Source organism: Daucus carota, chromosome 6 (assembly GCF_001625215.2).
Source record: "Daucus carota subsp. sativus chromosome 6, DH1 v3.0, whole genome shotgun sequence".
NCBI classification, from domain to species: Eukaryota; Viridiplantae; Streptophyta; class Magnoliopsida; order Apiales; family Apiaceae; genus Daucus; species Daucus carota.
The window spans coordinates 37,731,989-37,756,782 of NC_030386.2; the positions used below are offsets into that span (position 1 = coordinate 37,731,989).

The 24,794-nt window shown below is 36.3% G+C and overlaps 3 protein-coding genes across 3 annotated transcripts; all 3 read right to left on the reverse strand.

The window, feature by feature from the left end:
• Positions 1-25: 25 nt before the first annotated feature.
• On the reverse strand, positions 26-3,785 carry LOC108226470 (glutamate dehydrogenase A). Its single transcript, XM_064080558.1, has 9 exons — positions 3,492-3,785; positions 3,244-3,357; positions 1,740-1,961; positions 1,562-1,636; positions 1,315-1,431; positions 984-1,234; positions 697-772; positions 525-611; positions 26-394 (listed from the first exon to the last, which is right to left on the reverse strand). Exons 1-9 carry the CDS (start codon positions 3,597-3,599, stop codon positions 209-211), a joined length of 1,236 nt encoding a protein of 411 aa, XP_063936628.1. The 5' UTR covers positions 3,600-3,785; the 3' UTR covers positions 26-208.
• Positions 3,786-4,749: 964 nt separating this feature from the next.
• LOC108226694 (uncharacterized protein At1g28695) lies at positions 4,750-12,847 on the reverse strand. Its single transcript, XM_064078976.1, has 5 exons — positions 12,558-12,847; positions 12,319-12,430; positions 11,356-11,369; positions 7,170-7,433; positions 4,750-5,441 (listed from the first exon to the last, which is right to left on the reverse strand). The coding sequence occupies exons 1-5, from the start codon at positions 12,738-12,740 to the stop codon at positions 4,944-4,946; spliced, it is 1,071 nt and encodes a 356-aa protein (XP_063935046.1). The 5' UTR covers positions 12,741-12,847; the 3' UTR covers positions 4,750-4,943.
• Positions 12,848-17,107: 4,260 nt separating this feature from the next.
• On the reverse strand, positions 17,108-20,320 carry LOC135146776 (uncharacterized protein At1g28695-like). The gene is made up of 3 exons (XM_064079077.1): positions 20,035-20,320; positions 19,527-19,907; positions 17,108-17,798 (listed from the first exon to the last, which is right to left on the reverse strand). The coding sequence occupies exons 1-3, from the start codon at positions 20,215-20,217 to the stop codon at positions 17,301-17,303; spliced, it is 1,062 nt and encodes a 353-aa protein (XP_063935147.1). The 5' UTR covers positions 20,218-20,320; the 3' UTR covers positions 17,108-17,300.
• Positions 20,321-24,794: the final 4,474 nt, after the last annotated feature.

The following is a 24,794-nucleotide window of genomic DNA, read 5'->3' on the forward strand; positions in this document are numbered from 1 at the left end:
TACAATGTGGTTCTTGAGTTTAACAGACTCCGGTAATCTATTTCAGTATATTTAATCAAGAACTTATGTAGTAAGTTAAGGAAGAAATGAAGGTTCAAGAGTACAATTAACCATGTCTGTGGAGTAAAACGCACAAGGAACTACAGCACAATACATAAAATCTCTGGAAAGCTAGAAAATCTTCAGTTAGCTTCCATTGAGAAACTTACTAAGCTTCCCAGCCTCTCCAAAGGGTAGCACGAGCAACCCGATTGACCCCGAGAGTGAAGGCGCCCATCCGAAGGTTGCAGTTATGTGTTTGACACATTTTCTTGATCTCGTCGAAAGCACTTGTCATGTATCTCTTTAGTTCCATGTTCACCTTCTCTTCATCCCACATAAAACCTTGTATATTCTGCCATAATAAGAAACGACGTAAAAGGTTAACTAACACCGTCAATGCAACTAATGACGGCAACAGGGTTTTCTAGCATTAAGCAATGAAATAACAAACTGATATTGACTACATTTCTGTTGTATGTTACCTGAACCCACTCAAAGTAGCTGACTGTCACCCCTCCAGCATTGGCATATATATCCGGCAATACAATAACCCCTTTCCTGGACAAAATCTACATGTCCCAAATAAAAATAAATCATTTAAATCGTGTAAATAGATTCAAGGTAAGTAGTAAATATAACTTGAAACAGCGTTACCTCATCTGCTTCAGGATCAGTTGGATGGTTAGCTGCTTCAATGAGAAATTTCGCCCTTACATCTTCAGCATTTTCTCTGATTATCAAGAAATGAAGGCAAAAGCTCAGATGGAGCACCAAATAAACATGGTAAGGCTGTTATGAAGAAATTGCACTCGCTTGACCCAAAATTTTAAATTTAGGGATTAACATATATGGATATCTCTGTGGAATTTTAATTGGTCTCACTTTTCTTGAAGTTTTAACAACAATAAATCAGAAACAAGAAAGAAGACCAAAAGGTAAACCTGTTCACAACTCCTCCCAGAGCACATGGTATGAGAACATCGCATTCACAGACAAGCAATTCGTCAGCATTCATTTTATCTGCGCCATTGAAGTTAATTAGGCTTCCAGTTTCTTCTTTGTGTTTAAGCAAAGCTGGTATATCAATTCCATTTGGGTTCTTAACAGCTCCAGTAATGTCGCTCACTGCAACCACCTTGCCACCTATCTCGTAAACGAGCTTTGCTGCCCAGGTTCCGACGTTTCCAAAACCCTAAAACCATTTGTCATTAAAGTTAAGTAATTATACAAGTTCTAACATTGCTGAGAGAAAATGTATTAAGCGAACAGCACCTGGATAGCAAATTTTTGATCTTTGATGGACTTGCCATGTTCAGCTAGCAAAGCTTCTGTTGCATAAACAACGCCACGTCCAGTTGCAGCCTCCCTACCAAGTGAACCTCCAAGATCCTAAAATGCAAAACATTTAAGATTTGTTACAGAAACTGGTACTAAAGCGGGTCAAAATTAATTTTGTGATGTAAGACGTTAATAGTAATATTCGGATTCTTGTTGGTTTGAGTCTATAGTCTGTACTTACTAATGGTTTTCCAGTCACAACAGCTGGTGAATGACCATGAAATTTTGAGTACTCGTCCAAAATCCATGCCATAGTCTGTTCATGTACAAAACTAATACTATTTATTCAACTAAAAAGACAGATAACACGAATATATGCCAGATGCAAATAAAACATTCATAGAGGGGGATTACAGAACCTGAGCATTTGTGCCCATGTCAGGTGCTGGAACGTCAGTCTGATCTCCAATAAGATCATGAATTTTTTGAGTGAACACGCGAGTAAGGCGTTCCAGTTCACTCCTACTTAACTCTGAAGGCTTGCAACCGATTCCACCCTTGGCTCCACCATAAGGGATGTTCGCCACAGCAGTCTTCCAAGTCATTAATTGAGCCAAAGCATTAACCTCATCAGGTTCAACCTTGCATTGGTATTTTTGAAAAAATAATCAGTACACTCTCAAGCATGAGGGAAACAACTTACAATAATTTCGCTCATAAACAATCAAAAAACATTACTTACGATAAAAAACACAAAATCAAGTCTAGAGTCCAGGCAGTATATGACAAAGGGATTAAAAACACAAGACTTGGAGCCAAGCAAAAAAAAGTAATTGATTATATCATTGCACAAGTAGAATTCAAGAAAAGTATCTTTAAAGTCATTGTCGTATTTGCTGAACACCACAGAGGCATCAAATCTTATATTCGAAGCAGTCCGGAGAGAAAACAAAAAGAAATATTAGTAAAACATGAAGAAAAAACAAATATTTACACTGTTACGCAAGACCACCCGACAAAAGTAATTAATTCATTTTCCTTAAATTACCAAATCTGTAGATCTTGCATTCAAAAATCAGGACAGGAAACGACAAGAACACATCACGAAGCTGACATACGAAGCATAGTAGACACAAGAATTATCCAATAAAAAATATCAAAGTTTAATTCCTTGTCGTATTTGCATAGAATTACACAATTCTTAGACGTTACGATTACAATCATCTGAACAAGATACGACAAAAAAGTATTCAAAAACCCGTTATATAACAGATAAATAGATCCCCAATCCCAAAGATGTCATTTAGTGTTATAAACAAGTATTTACAAACTATGATAATCATTTTGATAATAACGGTTATTACCGAACCCTAACACACAATCTTCCAGTAGTCTTACTTAATCACTCAAATAAAGCAGATAGAATAAGCATAAAGCAGTTTTGTAAAGTTTCATATTGCTGTCAGATCTGCTACGGAGTGAAATTAGACTTAAACCCTGCTAGTTCATCACAGTGTAAAAACAGTTTATAAGTACAATAACTGAACAACAGAACACCATAACAAATCATTGAAATTTAGGTCCTGATATCCACACAAACTGAATAATGTGGATTATTTAATGTTGTGTGGATGATTAATTGACGAGACAAACAGGGTTTTGCAGGCCCCTTCACAAATCTCTTACACACATGTCTCGAGGCTCAAACTTCGACTTCTTCTCACCAAAACATATCCCTAGGCTCGAACCTCGACTAAAATGAGGGATATGCACAAGACCACATATACTGTGCTCAAATAGACAATTCTAACACCCCTCCATACACACAAGCACACACTACATTTTCAAGACTATATGCCTAAAACTCGAGATTTAAAAATTCAACATCAAGCAAAAAATCAAGAAATCGGGGTCAAAATAAACCTCAGGATGGTATCGAATCCCTCCTTTCATGGGACCACGAGCATTATCATGCTGAACTCTAAATCCAATATAAGACACCAAGCTTCCATCATCCTTGGGAATTGTGCACTCAACCTGATAGTAAAAAAAACACCATTTAAACATCACGATTTCTCAAAAAATTAAATCAAATAAACCCCATATCAAAACAACAAAAAATAACAAAACCCCATAATTAATAACTATCAAAATGCAACAAATTTAATGACCTTGATTTCCCTAAAGGGGATCAAAAGACTCTGCTCTAATTTAGAGTCCAGCCCAAGAATTCTTGCAGCATGCCGAAAATAACGATTCGTAGCAGCCAGAGCATTCATGGTTTGTGTGTCTGATTTGCAAAAGTAACAAGATGAAACAAAGGCAAATATGCAAAAGCAACGAGCAATGGGTGATGAGTTGGTGTTTGAGTAACGTAAGATATATAGTGCAAAGTTTGTCAAAGTGATAAGACCAAAATAAATGACTCTTTTTTGGATGCTATTGCATGTAGACAGTTTTGCAATTTGGAACCGACTAAACCTTCAGTGCTGCCCAGATTATTTGTCTAGTTTTGCTAATGTTATGCAAGAATAACATCGACTCTAACTCATGTCGAGAATATCCGAAAACAAATACTCAATTATAAGATTATAAATTAAATTAGTAAAAAAAAACAATACTTATTCCTAGGTGTTTTCTTTGGTTTCTTGAAATTTTCTAAAAATTATTGCTTGTCGGTAAGAATGTGAAGAATATGTAAGAAGATATTCTATCCGTCCTGTTTATTTTCCAAAAGTTTGTGATTGCAAATTTAGAAAATAAATTAGATTTGATATTTTTATCTTTTTTTATTGTATGTTATAGCAATAACTGACGTGGAATATATTAATCATTTTCTTGTTGTGGATCACTCGATGAATGATGGGATGATGATGTTAAGATGAAGTGTTCTTTGTGGGTTATGTGATGAAAGGCCCATTTCAAATTATTGATTGACCCACATATATCTATATGTGAGTGGACTAATGTAAGAGATTCAAGCCCATGTCCAGTAAACAGAATTGTATAAGGTTCGATCCGACTTATAAGTATAGTTTAGATTAAACTATTTATTATTAGATTTAAAGGTTGTTTATTCCTAATAAATAATGAATAACAGTAATAAATAGTTCATCTTAGGAAATATTATTCATAAGGGAAATTTATTTTGTAAAATTCATCACTTTTACTTAAAGAAATTTATCTCACTTGCAATATATTTTTGTCAAAGAACTAGGAAAGTCTCATGTATTATTCAGAGAAAAGGATAGTCTCATGTATTATTCTCCAGAAATAAACTCTTATTTCTGAAAAACAAGAGTAGTCAAACAATCATTTAGTCTCATTTTTTTTAATTTACCAATACTTTTAATTGTATCAGAATTAACATGAGAAAATAAAAAATATAAATATAGAACATAAATACGCTTAATTCTAAACTCAGCGAAACAATACAAGAAAAAGAACTCCTGATAGCGGCTATTGTATTCTGATACAATTCATCATACGAGAAAGTATCTCGTGACAAAACAAAAATTTAAAGAATTCGTCCGTACATTGGCCTAGACAAAACAAAATAAATACTCCATTTCTTAAACAAAAAAAAAAAAAAAATTCATTTCAGGCTTTTCTACTTGTATAATTCACCGATGTCTCCACGAATCCATACATCCACGGTGCGGTGACCATCTAAACGGCACAGTTTGATTAGCTAAAAATCTTTTCCAGTCATGAATAACACTAGTTAAATCAGTGACCTTAGCACTGATACTTCTACAACAATTAGCATGAACCGTGGACACAACTTTAACATCTCTACTATCTTGACAAAACCCACTGAAGTAAAGAGTGTCCAAGAATCTAGCCCTGATCCCTAACCTCCGAAATAAACCTTGGCGCATCAGATTCACCAACACGTCTTGTTCTTTCAGACCCTTGGATTGGTTTTTTTGGGCGTACCAGGAATCGAAGAGTGCAATGGTTTTGTTGTTTGAGTTGATCATGTAGAAGCCTGTGTTGATGGGTTGTCTGCGTTCGGACCATGGGTGGCCGATGAAGCTGTCGACGCTGATTTGGATGTCGATGCTTTGGTTTTGTATGAGGTTTGGGAATGGATTTCTTAGCCATAATACGTCTGTGTCCTGCGCAGATCATCAGAATAAATGTCAACAATGGACATGTTAAAAATCGACAGGACTCTGAACTCGTTCAATTTATAACGGGTGCGGAATTTTGATCGATTCTTATTTCTAGACCCTATGCATATATAACAATCAAAATAATCTAAAGATATATTTTTTCAGTCTCAACAATTTCTTTACACTTTTCATTTTAAATAACACATCCGCTTCTTTACATTTCAAACTTACACAAAAAAGAGTTAACAGGTCCCATCATTTCTCTAATTTTCATTCATTTTCACATTACCCCACTATCTTCTTTTTGTCTAACTCATTCGATAGAAAATGTGAAAGACGAAGAAGTAAAATTTAGTGTATAAATATATACTAGATAAATTTTTATTTTTCGATGACTGACACTAACACTAGACAAACCCTTCTTTCTCGGTGACATAGTCATGTTTGCAAAGAGTTGTGTTGATAGCTAAATTTGAGCATTAGTCATTAGACAACAATGAGATGGAATTAAAAGTATAGATGAAATTTCAACAATGAGATGGATGTAAAAGTTTAAATTAAATTTAATAATTTTGGTTTCATAATTTAAAATTTATTTATAATAACTAAATGAAAAATGGAATTTGGCTGAGCCACGCAGAAGTACAACTTCAACATTGTACATTGCCCACCCTCTTCTTAGCCTGCCAACTTTGGCCACCCTCTCCTTAACCACTTCTTCTTAATTGAGGTGGAGCTTAGAGTACCTTTCCCTAGAATCTCTTAGTGGAAATGGAGGTTGAACCTCTTTCTAAATTATACTCTCAAATATATATATTCTGCTAGTAATTTTCTATTCATTAACTGTTTCCTACAATTATCAAAAATAATTCTAACCCATGCACCAAATTAAAATTGTTCCGCTATTCTTAATTTTACCTCATATTCTTTTTTATTAATTTTCTTAAGATTTTTCTTTTCAAATAAATTCCATTCCAATAACACATAAAAGTCATTTCATATACAAACATTCTTTAATTTATTCCAAAAATTTATTTTAACTTCCTTCCGATTATTATTTAGAGAAAAGTCAGTTCTAATAATACATAAAAATTTGTCATATTCAGACTCTCAATATCACAGGTCAACCGAATGCCGTTTAAAATTCACAAAGGCTACGTAATCCACAGTCTAAAATAATCTACGTATCTGCCCACCCTATTCCATTCTACAATTCTAGAAGTATAATTTTCAAGAGCTGCCTTGTTCAACAATAATATCTTTATTTGGGTTCCTTTCTATTAGAGATTTATTCACAAGTAATTTTCCAACTATTTTTACACATTTCTTCAAAAACAATATCTTTACGGGTATTTTCACATTGTTTACTACAATAAGCTAGCATGATTCTATAGGTTTATTCTAATATTTATAAGTTTTTAATTAATTTTTTCATAAAGTTTTTTATTAACTTAATTATAATAATATTATATAAATCTTAATAATAATATTAATTTTAATAACTGGACTTTACAGATTAAAAATTAAAAAATATTTTAAGGTATGTTGACTAAATTAATTTAACTTAATTATTAAAACAAATTTCAAAATAAAGAGATCTTAACTGTGCCAAAAGTACAACCCGGAATCCATGGCAACGAGAGCTTCGCATTATCGATCAAATAAAAATCTAGCAAACCCTAGTTAAAAAATAATCTCGGAAAGATAAATACCGAAAGAAACGTAACGTACCGTGAATATGAAGTTATATCCATGTTTAAGAACATTAGTAAGAAACAGCGTTCTTCTCCACATCATGTTGATGAAATCTTCGCTCATGTATAGCTTCTCCCCCACAAAATCCACGCCGTCCGTTTTGAGCTTGTAGCAATGCAACCGTAGATATTTACACCGATCATACGAGGTTTGATCCGCCGCCACGATTAAGAGATGATCGACTAGGTTTCTTGTGTTTTCGCCTAGCCAAAATCCATCGAGAAATATGTCGAGCATGGGCTTGTCTCCTTCTACGTATTGAGAAATACAATCTGCAATGTATTTGTACTAGGAGAAGAACAAAGTTTACTCTGAAACCACCACTTTATTATTATGAAAGACGATTACAATATAAAGGAAAAGAGATATATGATATCCCATGAAAGTAGGAAAGAAATAAACTAGAGCCAAAGATAAGCCTAAATGAACGTAAGATTTATTCTCTTAATGATTCTGCAGATTCTCCAGCCATGCACCAGCGATTGTGTCACCTTGCCATATCCAGCAGCATCCATGATTCTGGGGAATTATACCGAGTTTAGATTAATAAACCCAACAAACTCCCCTTTAATCTAAACTCGTCTAAATGCACTTTACCACGCCAAGTAAGTTTCTCATGATTTCGAATTTTACAGCTGCAAGGGCTTTTGTGAGTAGGTCCGCACGCTGTTCCTCAGATCGTACATGTTTTACAGTGATTTCTCCGTTCTCTACACACTCACGTATGAAGTGATACCGAATGTCTATATGCTTGCTTCTCCCATGAAACACCGGATTTTTGGCCAAGTCAATCGCAGACTTGTTATCAATGAAGAGAGTGACTGGGCCAATGTCATACTCGGTAATCTGAGCTAATAATTTCCTTAACCAAACAGCTTGACAAGCTGCAGCTGTGGCTGCCATGAACTCAGCTTCGCATGAAGAAAGTGCGACACATTTTTGTTTCTGGGATGTCCAGGTTATCAAACTCTTGTTAAGGTAGAACACCATGCCTCCGGTACTCTTCCTGTCCTCTATATTGCCAGCCAAATCGCTGTCGGAATATCCAATCAGCACTTCATTGTCACTGTCCTGTGAGTATACCAGTCCGAAGTCAATCGTTCCCTTTACGTACCTGAGTATGCGTTTTACAGCACCTTGATGCAACTGTGTGGGTCTGTCCATGAATCTGCTTAGAATGCCCACAGAATACGCCAGATCAGGTCTGGTGTGCACCAAGTATCTCAAACCTCCTATCATACTCTTGTATGCTGTAGGGTCTACTGCTATTCCTTCTTCATCTTTGTTAATGACTTCTTTGGGGTGCATCGGAATCTTTGCTGAATTACACTGCAGCATACCAGCTTTATTGAGGATTTTCTTCGCGTACCCTGACTGTTTTAGCTGGATATAGCCATTTCTTTGCATGACTTCAATGCCTAGATAGTACGTTAGCTCCCCCAAATCACTCATGTCGAACCTGTGTCCCATCTTCCTCTTGAACTCCTCAATTTCCTTTATGCTTGAACCTGTCACCAAGATGTCGTCGACATATACGCCGACTATAAGTACACCCTCTCCTGTTTTCTTTGTGTACACAGCTTGCTCGTATGCACACCTGACAAAACCCAATTCTTCTAAGCATTTATTCAGTTTGGAGTACCAGGCCCTTGGAGCTTGACGAAGACCGTACAGTGCTTTTATGAGCTTATAAACTAGATGTTCCTTCCCATGCTTAACAAATCCTTCAGGCTGTCTGACGTAGACTTCTTCCTTAATTTCTCCGTTCAGAAAAGCCGTCTTCACGTCCAGATGGTGCACCTTCCATTGTTCTTTTGCTGCAATTGCGAGTAACAATCGTATGGTCTCAATTCGTGTGACTGGAGCGAAAACTTCATCATAATCTACGCCTTGCTTCTGAACATATCCCTTGGCAACGATCCTGGCCTTGTACTTCACAATGTTCCCGTTTGCATCTCGTTTGATTTTGTAGATCCACTTCAAGTCAATGGGTTTCCTGTCTCGAGGTAGTTCTGTCAGAACCCAAGTTCCGTTTCTCTCTACTGCATCCATTTCTATCTCCATTGCCTTTGTCCATTCACTTTCTTTCACTGCTTGTGTGTAGTTTGCTGGTTCATCTACGCCCATGAGGAAAAGTTCTTCATCTTCCAACTCGAACGGCACAGTTTCATTATAGACATCACTCAAGTCCCTGTACCTTCGAGATTGTTCTGCAGAGCTTGTTGAGTTTGTAGTTGGCGTTGATGTCGAAGCTTGTCTGGCCAAAGTCTGAGAACTCTGTGTGTGTGCTTCACTTCCAGAGAATCTACTCGTCGAACTATGGCTTACAAAGTTACCTGAGCCACCGTCAGCGTTTGAGTGCCTCGGTACAGGGTCTGGTGTCGACTCTTCATTCAAACTCGATGCATCATTTTCATTGATCTCGGTTGCTTCATCCAAACCACCTGTAAATACAGTGAAGGTACCGGCTGGTGACTGTGTTTCTTCCATTTCTTTAACCCAATTCCAAGCTCTTCTTTCTTCAAACTCTACATCTCGGCTCACAGAAATTGTCTTAGTCACAGGGTCATACAGTCTGAAAGCTTTCGTACCCGATTCTTTCCCAAGGTAGACAACTGGTTTGCTCCTGCTGTCTAGTTTTTTCAAATTTACACCGGGCAGTTTCATGTGGGCAACACAGCCAAAGACACGGAGATGATCAACATGTGGTTTCTTTCCCGACCAGGCTTCGTATGGCGTAATTCCAGTTAGTGCACGTGTGGGTAGTCTATTGATCAAGTAAGTGGAGTGACGCACGGCCTCTCCCCAAAAATGATTTGGCAAGTTCATCTCCTTCAGTAGGCTTCGTGACATCTCAAGTAGTGTTCTATTACGTCGCTCAACCACGCCGTTCTGCTGAGGCGAATAGGGTGCAGAGAAGTGTCTAACAATTCCAGTTTCCTTGCAATACTTCGAAAACTCTTTTGAAGTGAATTCTCCACCGTTGTCTGTTCTGAAAGTCATGATTTTATTCCTTTCAGGAGTGTTCTCAACCAACACACGAAAATTTTTGAAAGCCTCAAATGCATCACTTTTGTTCTTCAACAAATAGGTCCACATAACACGACTATAATCATCAATCAAGACAAGTATGTATTTATTACCTCCTGGAGTACATGGTGTGATCGGTCCGCACAGGTCACCGTGGATTAGTTCAAGCGGTTTCTTTGCTGAAAAGCTCGATTTTTGAGGGAATGATTTTCTGACTTGCTTTGACATCAAACATCCAGTGCAAACTTCATGTTGTTGATCTATCTTTGGCATTCCACAGACCATATTTGTCGAGGACATGAGCTTCATCGCCTTGAAATTCACATGGCCTAGGCGAGAGTGCCACAGCCAACTCTCATTCTCATCTCTCGACAGCAAGCACTTCGTCTCGCCGCTGTAGATAATGATTTTATACAATCTGTTCGGAGACCGTTTGACTTTCATGAACAAAGCACCCTGTTCTTCATGAACCCAGAGATACTCTCCCTTGATAGATATTCTATATCCATTCTCTGAGAGTTGTCCAAGACTAATTATATTACTTCTAAGTGAGGGAATATAATATACCTCAGTCAGTGTCCTGTTTTCTCCATTCTTGCACCTCAATGTGATTGATCCCTTGCCTCTTATTTGAACCATCGAGCCATCACCGAATTTTACCTGACCTGTTATCCCTGTGTCAAGTTTATCAAATTTCGAGTACTGGCCAGTCATGTGGTTGCTTGCACCATTGTCCAAGTACCACAAATTTGATTCCATTTGTTCGTTTTCTCCTTGACCCAACTTCGGTTTTACTCGTTCCTCGTTGATCACCGTACCATTCTTTTCCCTTTCAACCAAAAGTAAGGCCGGTTCATCGTCAGGTATCTGGGCAAAGTGAGCCTCATCAGTGTCTTCCCTTTCTCGTCTTGATTTTTTGCACTCCACGGCATAGTGACCGTAAGCGTTACAGTTGAAACATCGCACTTTAGTTTTATCTCGTCCTCCTCGTATGTACCCTTTTGCCCTGTTCCTTGCATGCGATGTCTCGGCGTTTCCTTTGACTGAACGTTTCATCCATTCCTCTTTTGTAAGCAATAGCTTGCTCTCTTCTTTTTCTCTTTCGACCCACTCCTCCCTGGTGAGAAGTAACTTTCCCTCCTTTGTCTCAGTTTGTCCCTTGATTCTTTCTTCATGAGCCTTCAGTGATCCCACCGTTTCTTCCACAGTCATTTTCTCGATATTTCCAAACTGTTCTATAGTGGAGGCGATTTGTAAAAATTTCGAAGGGGCTGCTCTTAAGATCTTTTTGACGACATAGCTTTCTGCAACAGTTTCTCCCAGTGAGCGTATGTTGGTCACCAATCCGTTCAATTTCATGGTGAAGTCGTCTATTGAGTCTGTGTCCTGCATAGTCATAGACTCAAACTCTGCCTTGAGGGTTTGTATTTTTGCCGTCTTGGCTCTATCAGCACCTTGACACAGTGTTTTGATAGCCTCCCACGCTCCCTTGGCTGATTCCTTGTCTGCAATCGAGAGGAGTACGTCCTCCGGAATAGCCTGGTATATTGCCGCCAACGCGACCTTGTCTTTCTTCTCATCAACCTCCGTTGCCTTAGGATCCTTTGGTGATATAGCCTCCCAAACACTGTGGGCCTGCATATACACCTTCATCTTCATAGCCCAAGCCGTATAATTTGCTCGAGTCAACATGGGGTAGTTTAACTGGATCCTTCCTTCGTTGTTCTTGTCTGTCTCCATCTGTAATGCTCTAGGCATGTACTTGGGCATCAACTCGTGACCAAGCTCTGATACCAGATTATTGAGAAATACAATCTGCAATGTATTTGTACTAGGAGAAGAACAAAGTTTACTCTGAAACCACCACTTTATTATTATGAAAGACGATTACAATATAAAGGAAAAGAGATATATGATATCCCATGAAAGTAGGAAAGAAATAAACTAGAGCCAAAGATAAGCCTAAATGAACGTAAGATTTATTCTCTTAATGATTCTGCAGATTCTCCAGCCATGCACCAGCGATTGTGTCACCTTGCCATATCCAGCAGCATCCATGATTCTGGGGAATTATACCGAGTTTAGATTAATAAACCCAACACTACGTAGGCTTTGTTCACCATGGCTATAATCACCGTCTTGTTTTGTGTTGACGTCTCCGCTAGAGCTTCCTCTAGTTCATCTTTCTCATATGGCTTCATATTGAACTGTAATAACATGTAGAAACACACGGTAAGTTAATGTGTTAGAATATAATATGATTCTGGTATCAGAGCTCTCGGGTTTGACTTCCTGATATAGATTAAGGAGAGAAGGTAGAGTTTGAGTGCTTACGGTTGCCGCATGGGATTTGCTACTAGATGCAAGGAATTGAGGTTTTTGAAAAGGTGTAGGCAAGATCAAGTAGTTGACGTTGGCTTCATTGCAAACGAATACGTAGAGGAAACCAAGAAAAAGAAGAGATGCGACGCTAAAATTCACGATCTGATGGCTCTTTTGAGACTGAGCAAGATCCATAGATATTCTGTTAGGAAGAATGATCTTCTGCTTCGCTCTTATTACTATGTTGCGATTTTTCTACTTGCGGGGAGGAGGGCTTAAGAAAATTGGCTAAAAGTCAGTAGTTTTGTTTTAATTATACACGACTTGTTTACATGTCGGTACGTTTTGTTAGCAGTTTATTCCTTAACTTCGAATTCTATTTGTATTTCACAATCTATTTTTCATCTTGGACTCGTAAATATTTTGATATTTTGCAAATAATATTGTACAAAATTATTTTGTATTGAGATCAAGTTTTGATTTTAATTATTATTGGCGGCCGGTGCATTACATACAGATTTTTTATATTAAATTATTAATTCATAAATATGTTTAAAATGTTATTGATAGACATTGTAATCTGCATTCATTTAAATTTTATATTCGCATCAAGGATGAGACCCGTAATGAATAAAATGCTTGTCATACAAGGCCCTTCTATATATGCTCTTGTAATTACTATTACTTGTATAAAACACACGATTCAAGTAATATTTGTTTAATTTAATGAGACTTAAGTAAGGAGTATTTGTTTAAGTAGAATAGGGACACGTATGATGGTTGGTTTCAGTGTTCGCAGTTGGTGCCTTTTTTTCAAAGCAACACGCAGTGAAACTAGTACAATGAAGAGAATTCTAAACAGATATGAGAGGTGTTCGGGTCAAGCTATTAATTATGGAAAATCGAGTATCATTTTCAGTCCAAACACGAGTACGGAAGACAGAACTTGGATGTGTACTAGTTTGGAGGTGGAGGAAGTAGATAAGCCTGGCAAGTACTTAGGAATGCCTATGTTTGTAGGGAAAAGGAAACGGGCCGTATTTGGTTTTTTGGCTGAGAAGGTTGATCATAAACTACAGGGGTGGGCAAATAAGGAGTTATCAAAGGAAGGAAAGCTTACTTTATTGAAGTCAGCTGCTCAAACAATACCGAACTTCTGGATGTCCTTATTTCTGATTCCGCATAGTATTTGTGATGACATTGAAAAATCGATGAATGGGTTTTGGTGGGGTAAAAGCTCATCTGGCAGGGGCATTCGGTGGTTTTCATGGGAGAACCTAAGTATATCAAAGATGGCTGGGGGTCTTGGGGTTAAGAATTTAAACAAATTTAATGTCTCAATGCTGGCGAAACAAGGTTGGAGACTCCTTAATAATTCTAACCCTCTGGTGTCTGCAATTATGAAGGCCCGATACTACCCTAAAACTGATTTTTTGAATGCTGAGATTGGTGGAAGCCCCAGTTATGTTTGGCGCAGTATCTTGACAGCCAAGGATGTTTTAAAAGCAAATTGTCGTAGAAGGATTGGAGATGGAGCTTCTACATATGTATGGAAGGTTCCTTGGCTTCCTGATCAAGATGATGGTTGTGTCTCGACCGTTATGCCAGTACAGCTTCGTGAAACAAAAGTGCAGAATTTAATGGACATGGAGGGACGAAATTGGGATGTCGAGGTTCTTCGGGATATATTTAATGACAGAGATATTGAGTTGATAAATCGAATTCCTATCCCTGTTACTCAGCGTGAAGACTCCTGGTTCTGGCTAAGAGATGAGGACGGTAAATTTACAGTTCGTAGTTGCTATAGATGGTTGCAGGGAGAACATGATGCTGCTCACTCAAATTTCTGGAGGAAACTATGGTCATTGCGGATGCCTGGAAAGGTTGCTAATTTTGTTTGGAGAGTCTGTAAAGGGTGCTTACCAACAGCTACAGCGCTAATAACGAAAAAGGTCAATATAAATGCTAGATGCCCATGGTGTCATATTGACAATGAAACGGAGATGCATGTGTTGTTTCAGTGTGATTTTGCAAAGACAGTTTGGCATATGTCCGGGCTTCAAGTGATAAACACGTTCATGCTTGATGAAGCGGTGTTTGACGTTCTGAGACGTGTGTTTACTGATATGTCAAGGGACCAGTGTATCTGGTTTTGCTTGTTATGTTGGAGTATATGGAATCGAAGAAACAAATGGGTCTGGGACAAAGCAAATGGATCAGCCTTCGGGGTTAAAGCAGCTGCATTGCATCTACTTCAAGACTGGAGAAAAGCACAGAAATCGCAAGAGAAGCATCAATCTGCTAGGAACCAAATTGCGGATAAAAAATGGACCAAGCCGCCTGATGATTGGATTAAAATCAATGTTGACGCAACTGGGGCTCAGAATGGGTATATTGGTTTTGGATGTGTGATTCGGAATACTCAGGGGCAGTTCATTGGAGCGAGATGTGGTCGTATTAGGGGTAATTGGAGTGCAAAGGAGGCTGAAGCGTTAAGTTTAAAGGAAGCTATCATATGGATCAAGCATCTGCAGCTGGACTGTTGCATTTTCGAAACTGATTCTCAGAGTTTAGCTTATGCTTGCTATGGTGAGGATGGTTGTGCTTACTTCAACACTATTGTGGGTGATTGTAAGTTTGTGTTAAAGCACTTTAATCATGTGCTAGTTAAATTTGTTTTTAGGTCTGCGAATTGTGTGGCTCACGAGCTAGCTCGAACCGCACTTTCTATGTCTGGCCTCGGAGAGTGGCATGTCACTCCTCCTGATTTCTTAAATCATGTACTTGATTCTGATTTATATTGAGTAATGCAAGTACTTATGTTTCAAAAAAATATAAACCGTACTTCTCACGGCAACTTACATGTTCTAGTCAAACTACTAGAGATGCAGGATGCTAGGTAGACCGTCTAATCATAAATAACTGATAAATTAAATGCTTATTATTGATCTTAAAGTTATTTAAAGGTTTATAACAGTATTTTTTAATAATAAAAGTCAACCAATTATATAAATATCACAGCTAGTTAAGAACATATTAATAACATATTCAAGGAGGAAAATACTTAAATGTAAAACACTCGCAATAAGATAATGTGGGTGTTTGGCAACCCATTTTAAACCGGACTTTTCGGTTTATAAATTAGAAGCATTTATTCGTACCGTTTGTATAAAAAGTCAAGAAGCACTTATAAAAATCTAGGAATGCTAGTTTTTGTTTCAGGACTTCTACTTATTTCACTTATAAATCTTATCTTGTTTCTAACTTCTACTTCACTTATTTATTTTAAGCAATAAACACTTATTTATTTTAAGTAATAAACATTTATTTTAAATTCAACCAAACAGCCTCAATATTCCGCTAAATAATACAGTACCATCGTGAATGGTAAGGATGCATATTTATATATAAATTAAACTGTATAGCATTTTCTTTTCGTATGACCTGATATATATATATATATATATATATATATATATATATATATATATATATATATATATATAATCTTGGAAAGAAACGTACGACCGTGAATATGAATAAGACCAAAATAAATGACTCTTTTTTGGATGCTATTGCATGTAGACAGTTTTGCAATTTGGAACCGACTAAACCTTCAGTGCTGCCCAGATTATTTGTCTAGTTTTGCTAATGTTATGCAAGAATAACATCGACTCTAACTCATGTCGAGAATATCCGAAAACAAATACTCAATTATAAGATTATAAATTAAATTAGTAAAAAAAAACAATACTTATTCCTAGGTGTTTTCTTTGGTTTCTTGAAATTTTCTAAAAATTATTGCTTGTCGGTAAGAATGTGAAGAATATGTAAGAAGATATTCTATCCGTCCTGTTTATTTTCCAAAAGTTTGTGATTGCAAATTTAGAAAATAAATTAGATTTGATATTTTTATCTTTTTTTATTGTATGTTATAGCAATAACTGACGTGGAATATATTAATCATTTTCTTGTTGTGGATCACTCGATGAATGATGGGATGATGATGTTAAGATGAAGTGTTCTTTGTGGGTTATGTGATGAAAGGCCCATTTCAAATTATTGATTGACCCACATATATCTATATGTGAGTGGACTAATGTAAGAGATTCAAGCCCATGTCCAGTAAACAGAATTGTATAAGGTTCGATCCGACTTATAAGTATAGTTTAGATTAAACTATTTATTATTAGATTTAAAGGTTGTTTATTCCTAATAAATAATGAATAACAGTAATAAATAGTTCATCTTAGGAAATATTATTCATAAGGGAAATTTATTTTGTAAAATTCATCACTTTTACTTAAAGAAATTTATCTCACTTGCAATATATTTTTGTCAAAGAACTAGGAAAGTCTCATGTATTATTCAGAGAAAAGGATAGTCTCATGTATTATTCTCCAGAAATAAACTCTTATTTCTGAAAAACAAGAGTAGTCAAACAATCATTTAGTCTCATTTTTTTTAATTTACCAATACTTTTAATTGTATCAGAATTAACATGAGAAAATAAAAAATATAAATATAGAACATAAATACGCTTAATTCTAAACTCAGCGAAACAATACAAGAAAAAGAACTCCTGATAGCGGCTATTGTATTCTGATACAATTCATCATACGAGAAAGTATCTCGTGACAAAACAAAAATTTAAAGAATTCGTCCGTACATTGGCCTAGACAAAACAAAATAAATACTCCATTTCTTAAACAAAAAAAAAAAAAAATTCATTTCAGGCTTTTCTACTTGTATAATTCACCGATGTCTCCACGAATCCATACATCCACGGTGCGGTGACCATCTAAACGGCACAGTTTGATTAGCTAAAAATCTTTTCCAGTCATGAATAACACTAGTTAAATCAGTGACCTTAGCACTGATACTTCTACAACAATTAGCATGAACCGTGGACACAACTTTAACATCTCTACTATCTTGACAAAACCCACTGAAGTAAAGAGTGTCCAAGAATCTAGCCCTGATCCCTAACCTCCGAAATAAACCTTGGCGCATCAGATTCACCAACACGTCTTGTTCTTTCAGACCCTTGGATTGGTTTTTTTGGGCGTACCAGGAATCGAAGAGTGCAATGGTTTTGTTGTTTGAGTTGATCATGTAGAAGCCTGTGTTGATGGGTTGTCTGCGTTCGGACCATGGGTGGCCGATGAAGCTGTCGACGCTGATTTGGATGTCGATGCTTTGGTTTTGTATGAGGTTTGGGAATGGATTTCTTAGCCATAATACGTCTGTGTCCTGCGCAGATCATCAGAATAAATGTCAACAATGGACATGTTAAAAATCGACAGGACTCTGAACTCGTTCAATTTATAACGGGTGCGGAATTTTGATCGATTCTTATTTCTAGACCCTATGCATATATAACAATCAAAATAATCTAAAGATATATTTTTTCAGTCTCAACAATTTCTTTACACTTTTCATTTTAAATAACACATCCGCTTCTTTACATTTCAAACTTACACAAAAAAGAGTTAACAGGTCCCATCATTTCTCTAATTTTCATTCATTTTCACATTACCCCACTATCTTCTTTTTGTCTAACTCATTCGATAGAAAATGTGAAAGACGAAGAAGTAAAATTTAGTGTATAAATATATACTAGATAAATTTTTATTTTTCGATGACTGACACTAACACTAGACAAACCCTTCTTTCTCGGTGACATAGTCATGTTTGCAAAGAGTTGTGTTGATAGCTAAATTTGAGCATTAGTCATTAGACAACAATGAGATGGAATTAAAAGTATAGATGAAATTTCAACAATGAGATGGATGTAAAAGTTTAAATTAAATTTAATAATTTTGGTTTCATAATTTAAAATTTATTTATAATAACTAAATGAAAAATGGAATTTGGCTGAGCCACGCAGAAGTACAACTTCAACATTGTACATTGCCCACCCTCTTCTTAGCCTGCCAACTTTGGCCACCCTCTCCTTAACCACTTCTTCTTAATTGAGGTGGAGCTTAGAGTACCTTTCCCTAGAATCTCTTAGTGGAAATGGAGGTTGAACCTCTTTCTAAATTATACTCTCAAATATATATATTCTGCTAGTAATTTTCTATTCATTAACTGTTTCCTACAATTATCAAAAATAATTCTAACCCATGCACCAAATTAAAATTGTTCCGCTATTCTTAATTTTACCTCATATTCTTTTTTATTAATTTTCTTAAGATTTTTCTTTTCAAATAAATTCCATTCCAATAACACATAAAAGTCATTTCATATACAAACATTCTTTAATTTATTCCAAAAATTTATTTTAACTTCCTTCCGATTATTATTTAGAGAAAAGTCAGTTCTAATAATACATAAAAATTTGTCATATTCAGACTCTCAATATCACAGGTCAACCGAATGCCGTTTAAAATTCACAAAGGCTACGTAATCCACAGTCTAAAATAATCTACGTATCTGCCCACCCTATTCCATTCTACAATTCTAGAAGTATAATTTTCAAGAGCTGCCTTGTTCAACAATAATATCTTTATTTGGGTTCCTTTCTATTAGAGATTTATTCACAAGTAATTTTCCAACTATTTTTACACATTTCTTCAAAAACAATATCTTTACGGGTATTTTCACATTGTTTACTACAATAAGCTAGCATGATTCTATAGGTTTATTCTAATATTTATAAGTTTTTAATTAATTTTTTCATAAAGTTTTTTATTAACTTAATTATAATAATATTATATAAATCTTAATAATAATATTAATTTTAATAACTGGACTTTACAGATTAAAAATTAAAAAATATTTTAAGGTATGTTGACTAAATTAATTTAACTTAATTATTAAAACAAATTTCAAAATAAAGAGATCTTAACTGTGCCAAAAGTACAACCCGGAATCCATGGCAACGAGAGCTTCGCATTATCGATCAAATAAAAATCTAGCAAACCCTAGTTAAAAAATAATCTCGGAAAGATAAATACCGAAAGAAACGTAACGTACCGTGAATATGAAGTTATATCCATGTTTAAGAACATTAGTAAGAAACAGCGTTCTTCTCCACATCATGTTGATGAAATCTTCGCTCATGTATAGCTTCTCCCCCACAAAATCCACGCCGTCCGTTTTGAGCTTGTAGCAATGCAACCGTAGATATTTACACCGATCATACGAGGTTTGATCCGCCGCCACGATTAAGAGATGATCGACTAGGTTTCTTGTGTTTTCGCCTAGCCAAAATCCATCGAGAAATATGTCGAGCATGGGCTTGTCTCCTTCTACGTAGGCTTTGTTCACCATGGCTATAATCACCGTCTTGTTTTGTGTTGACGTCTCCGCTAGAGCTTCCTCTAGTTCATCTTTCTCATATGGCTTCATATTGAACTGTAATAACATGTAGAAACACACGGTAAGTTAATGTGTTAGAATATAATATGATTCTGGTATCAGAGCTCTCGGGTTTGACTTCCTGATATAGATTAAGGAGAGAAGGTAGAGTTTGAGTGCTTACGGTTGCCGCATGGGATTTGCTACTAGATGCAAGGAATTGAGGTTTTTGAAAAGGTGTAGGCAAGATCAAGTAGTTGACGTTGGCTTCATTGCAAACGAATACGTAGAGGAAACCAAGAAAAAGAAGAGATGCGACGCTAAAATTCACGATCTGATGGCTCTTTTGAGACTGAGCAAGATCCATAGATATTCTGTTAGGAAGAATGATCTTCTGCTTCGCTCTTATTACTATGTTGCGATTTTTCTACTTGCGGGGAGGAGGGCTTAAGAAAATTGGCTAAAAGTCAGTAGTTTTGTTTTAATTATACACGACTTGTTTACATGTCGGTACGTTTTGTTAGCAGTTTATTCCTTAACTTCGAATTCTATTTGTATTTCACAATCTATTTTTCATCTTGGACTCGTAAATATTTTGATATTTTGCAAATAATATTGTACAAAATTATTTTGTATTGAGATCAAGTTTTGATTTTAATTATTATTGGCGGCCGGTGCATTACATACAGATTTTTTATATTAAATTATTAATTCATAAATATGTTTAAAATGTTATTGATAGACATTGTAATCTGCATTCATTTAAATTTTATATTCGCATCAAGGATGAGACCCGTAATGAATAAAATGCTTGTCATACAAGGCCCTTCTATATATGCTCTTGTAATTACTATTACTTGTATAAAACACACGATTCAAGTAATATTTGTTTAATTTAATGAGACTTAAGTAAGGAGTATTTGTTTAAGTAGAATAGGGACACGTATGATGGTTGGTTTCAGTGTTCGCAGTTGGTGCCTTTTTTTCAAAGCAACACGCAGTGAAACTAGTACAATGAAGAGAATTCTAAACAGATATGAGAGGTGTTCGGGTCAAGCTATTAATTATGGAAAATCGAGTATCATTTTCAGTCCAAACACGAGTACGGAAGACAGAACTTGGATGTGTACTAGTTTGGAGGTGGAGGAAGTAGATAAGCCTGGCAAGTACTTAGGAATGCCTATGTTTGTAGGGAAAAGGAAACGGGCCGTATTTGGTTTTTTGGCTGAGAAGGTTGATCATAAACTACAGGGGTGGGCAAATAAGGAGTTATCAAAGGAAGGAAAGCTTACTTTATTGAAGTCAGCTGCTCAAACAATACCGAACTTCTGGATGTCCTTATTTCTGATTCCGCATAGTATTTGTGATGACATTGAAAAATCGATGAATGGGTTTTGGTGGGGTAAAAGCTCATCTGGCAGGGGCATTCGGTGGTTTTCATGGGAGAACCTAAGTATATCAAAGATGGCTGGGGGTCTTGGGGTTAAGAATTTAAACAAATTTAATGTCTCAATGCTGGCGAAACAAGGTTGGAGACTCCTTAATAATTCTAACCCTCTGGTGTCTGCAATTATGAAGGCCCGATACTACCCTAAAACTGATTTTTTGAATGCTGAGATTGGTGGAAGCCCCAGTTATGTTTGGCGCAGTATCTTGACAGCCAAGGATGTTTTAAAAGCAAATTGTCGTAGAAGGATTGGAGATGGAGCTTCTACATATGTATGGAAGGTTCCTTGGCTTCCTGATCAAGATGATGGTTGTGTCTCGACCGTTATGCCAGTACAGCTTCGTGAAACAAAAGTGCAGAATTTAATGGACATGGAGGGACGAAATTGGGATGTCGAGGTTCTTCGGGATATATTTAATGACAGAGATATTGAGTTGATAAATCGAATTCCTATCCCTGTTACTCAGCGTGAAGACTCCTGGTTCTGGCTAAGAGATGAGGACGGTAAATTTACAGTTCGTAGTTGCTATAGATGGTTGCAGGGAGAACATGATGCTGCTCACTCAAATTTCTGGAGGAAACTATGGTCATTGCGGATGCCTGGAAAGGTTGCTAATTTTGTTTGGAGAGTCTGTAAAGGGTGCTTACCAACAGCTACAGCGCTAATAACGAAAAAGGTCAATATAAATGCTAGATGCCCATGGTGTCATATTGACAATGAAACGGAGATGCATGTGTTGTTTCAGTGTGATTTTGCAAAGACAGTTTGGCATATGTCCGGGCTTCAAGTGATAAACACGTTCATGCTTGATGAAGCGGTGTTTGACGTTCTGAGACGTGTGTTTACTGATATGTCAAGGGACCAGTGTATCTGGTTTTGCTTGTTATGTTGGAGTATATGGAATCGAAGAAACAAATGGGTCTGGGACAAAGCAAATGGATCAGCCTTCGGGGTTAAAGCAGCTGCATTGCATCTACTTCAAGACTGGAGAAAAGCACAGAAATCGCAAGAGAAGCATCAATCTGCTAGGAACCAAATTGCGGATAAAAAATGGACCAAGCCGCCTGATGATTGGATTAAAATCAATGTTGACGCAACTGGGGCTCAGAATGGGTATATTGGTTTTGGATGTGTGATTCGGAATACTCAGGGGCAGTTCATTGGAGCGAGATGTGGTCGTATTAGGGGTAATTGGAGTGCAAAGGAGGCTGAAGCGTTAAGTTTAAAGGAAGCTATCATATGGATCAAGCATCTGCAGCTGGACTGTTGCATTTTCGAAACTGATTCTCAGAGTTTAGCTTATGCTTGCTATGGTGAGGATGGTTGTGCTTACTTCAACACTATTGTGGGTGATTGTAAGTTTGTGTTAAAGCACTTTAATCATGTGCTAGTTAAATTTGTTTTTAGGTCTGCGAATTGTGTGGCTCACGAGCTAGCTCGAACCGCACTTTCTATGTCTGGCCTCGGAGAGTGGCATGTCACTCCTCCTGATTTCTTAAATCATGTACTTGATTCTGATTTATATTGAGTAATGCAAGTACTTATGTTTCAAAAAAATATAAACCGTACTTCTCACGGCAACTTACATGTTCTAGTCAAACTACTAGAGATGCAGGATGCTAGGTAGACCGTCTAATCATAAATAACTGATAAATTAAATGCTTATTATTGATCTTAAAGTTATTTAAAGGTTTATAACAGTATTTTTTAATAATAAAAGTCAACCAATTATATAAATATCACAGCTAGTTAAGAACATATTAATAACATATTCAAGGAGGAAAATACTTAAATGTAAAACACTCGCAATAAGATAATGTGGGTGTTTGGCAACCCATTTTAAACCGGACTTTTCGGTTTATAAATTAGAAGCATTTATTCGTACCGTTTGTATAAAAAGTCAAGAAGCACTTATAAAAATCTAGGAATGCTAGTTTTTGTTTCAGGACTTCTACTTATTTCACTTATAAATCTTATCTTGTTTCTAACTTCTACTTCACTTATTTATTTTAAGCAATAAACACTTATTTATTTTAAGTAATAAACATTTATTTTAAATTCAACCAAACAGCCTCAATATTCCGCTAAATAATACAGTACCATCGTGAATGGTAAGGATGCATATTTATATATAAATTAAACTGTATAGCATTTTCTTTTCGTATGACCTGATATATATATATATATATATATATATATATATATATATATATATATATATATATATATATATATATATATATATATAGAGAGAGTTTTACTCCAATAGAAACCTGCTTAGTCTAGAAACTAAAAACCAAGCTGAAATATCACTAAATCCTAAAACAGATACCACTAAATTCTTAAACAACCACATCTCCATCTCTATCTTCACCAACCCCACCTCCATCTTCACCAACCCCACCTCCACATCCGCCATTACCACCACCTCCGTCGTCACCTCTTCCATAACCACCACCACCTCTATGCCACCCGCCTCCTCCATCTCCACCTCCATTATTTCTCTAACAACACAATCTCCACCTCCATCTTCACCAACCCCATCTTGGTCGCTGCTTCAACCTCCTTCAGCCCTGTTCATACTTCTTTCTCCACCTCGGTTCAACTTCAAAACGCGGCGGAGCCGCCACTATTCCGGCAACGCTCCAACCCCCTACTTCAAGTCACCCACACCTTCGCTACAATCATCCTTCCTCCATCTCTACCTTCACCTCCACCATCTCCACCACCGTCACCACCATCTGAATCGAAAACGTGAACAGATCTGGAGATTTGAGCAGTTTTTCGAACATATATGGAGATTCTGAGCTGTTTCTGCAAATTTTCACTAATTCTTGCAACACATATCACTAAATCCTAAAGAGAATATCACTAAATTGTACTGCGAATATCACTAACTTGTATTGGTTTCTAGTTTTTATTTTAAAAGTGGTTTCTATTTGATCATGAGCCTATATATATATATATATATATATATATATATATATATATATATATATATATATATAACCTAAATTGCTCCATTACTCAAAGAGAATCATAAGAAAGAGCCTCCAACAAACACGTAGGAGGAGACATGAATAAATTATGGGAATTTACTAAACACTGGATTCCAGCGACTTCATGTGCTACCCAGTTAGCATTCTTCCGAACAAAAACAATCGAACCTCTACATAAATTGCTTAGCATCTGTTTACAAGTCTCGATTATTTCTTCAACCTCTAAAAAATTCACCTTCTGGCCTGCAATTGCATCAACGCTGAGTTTTGAATCGGCCTCAATTACCACAACCCGTAGTCCTCATCGTGCCGGTGATTAATATACGACTAACTATACGTTTATTGTTTACACACATTTCGATTTCGAAGTTTTTATAAAATATAATTTATAATATTTTTTTAATTTTTTTTGAAATAAAAATTTAAACATCAAATTTTTATTAAAGAAATTAAAATTATTTGCTTGTGGGTAAGAATTCGAAGAATATGTAAGAAGA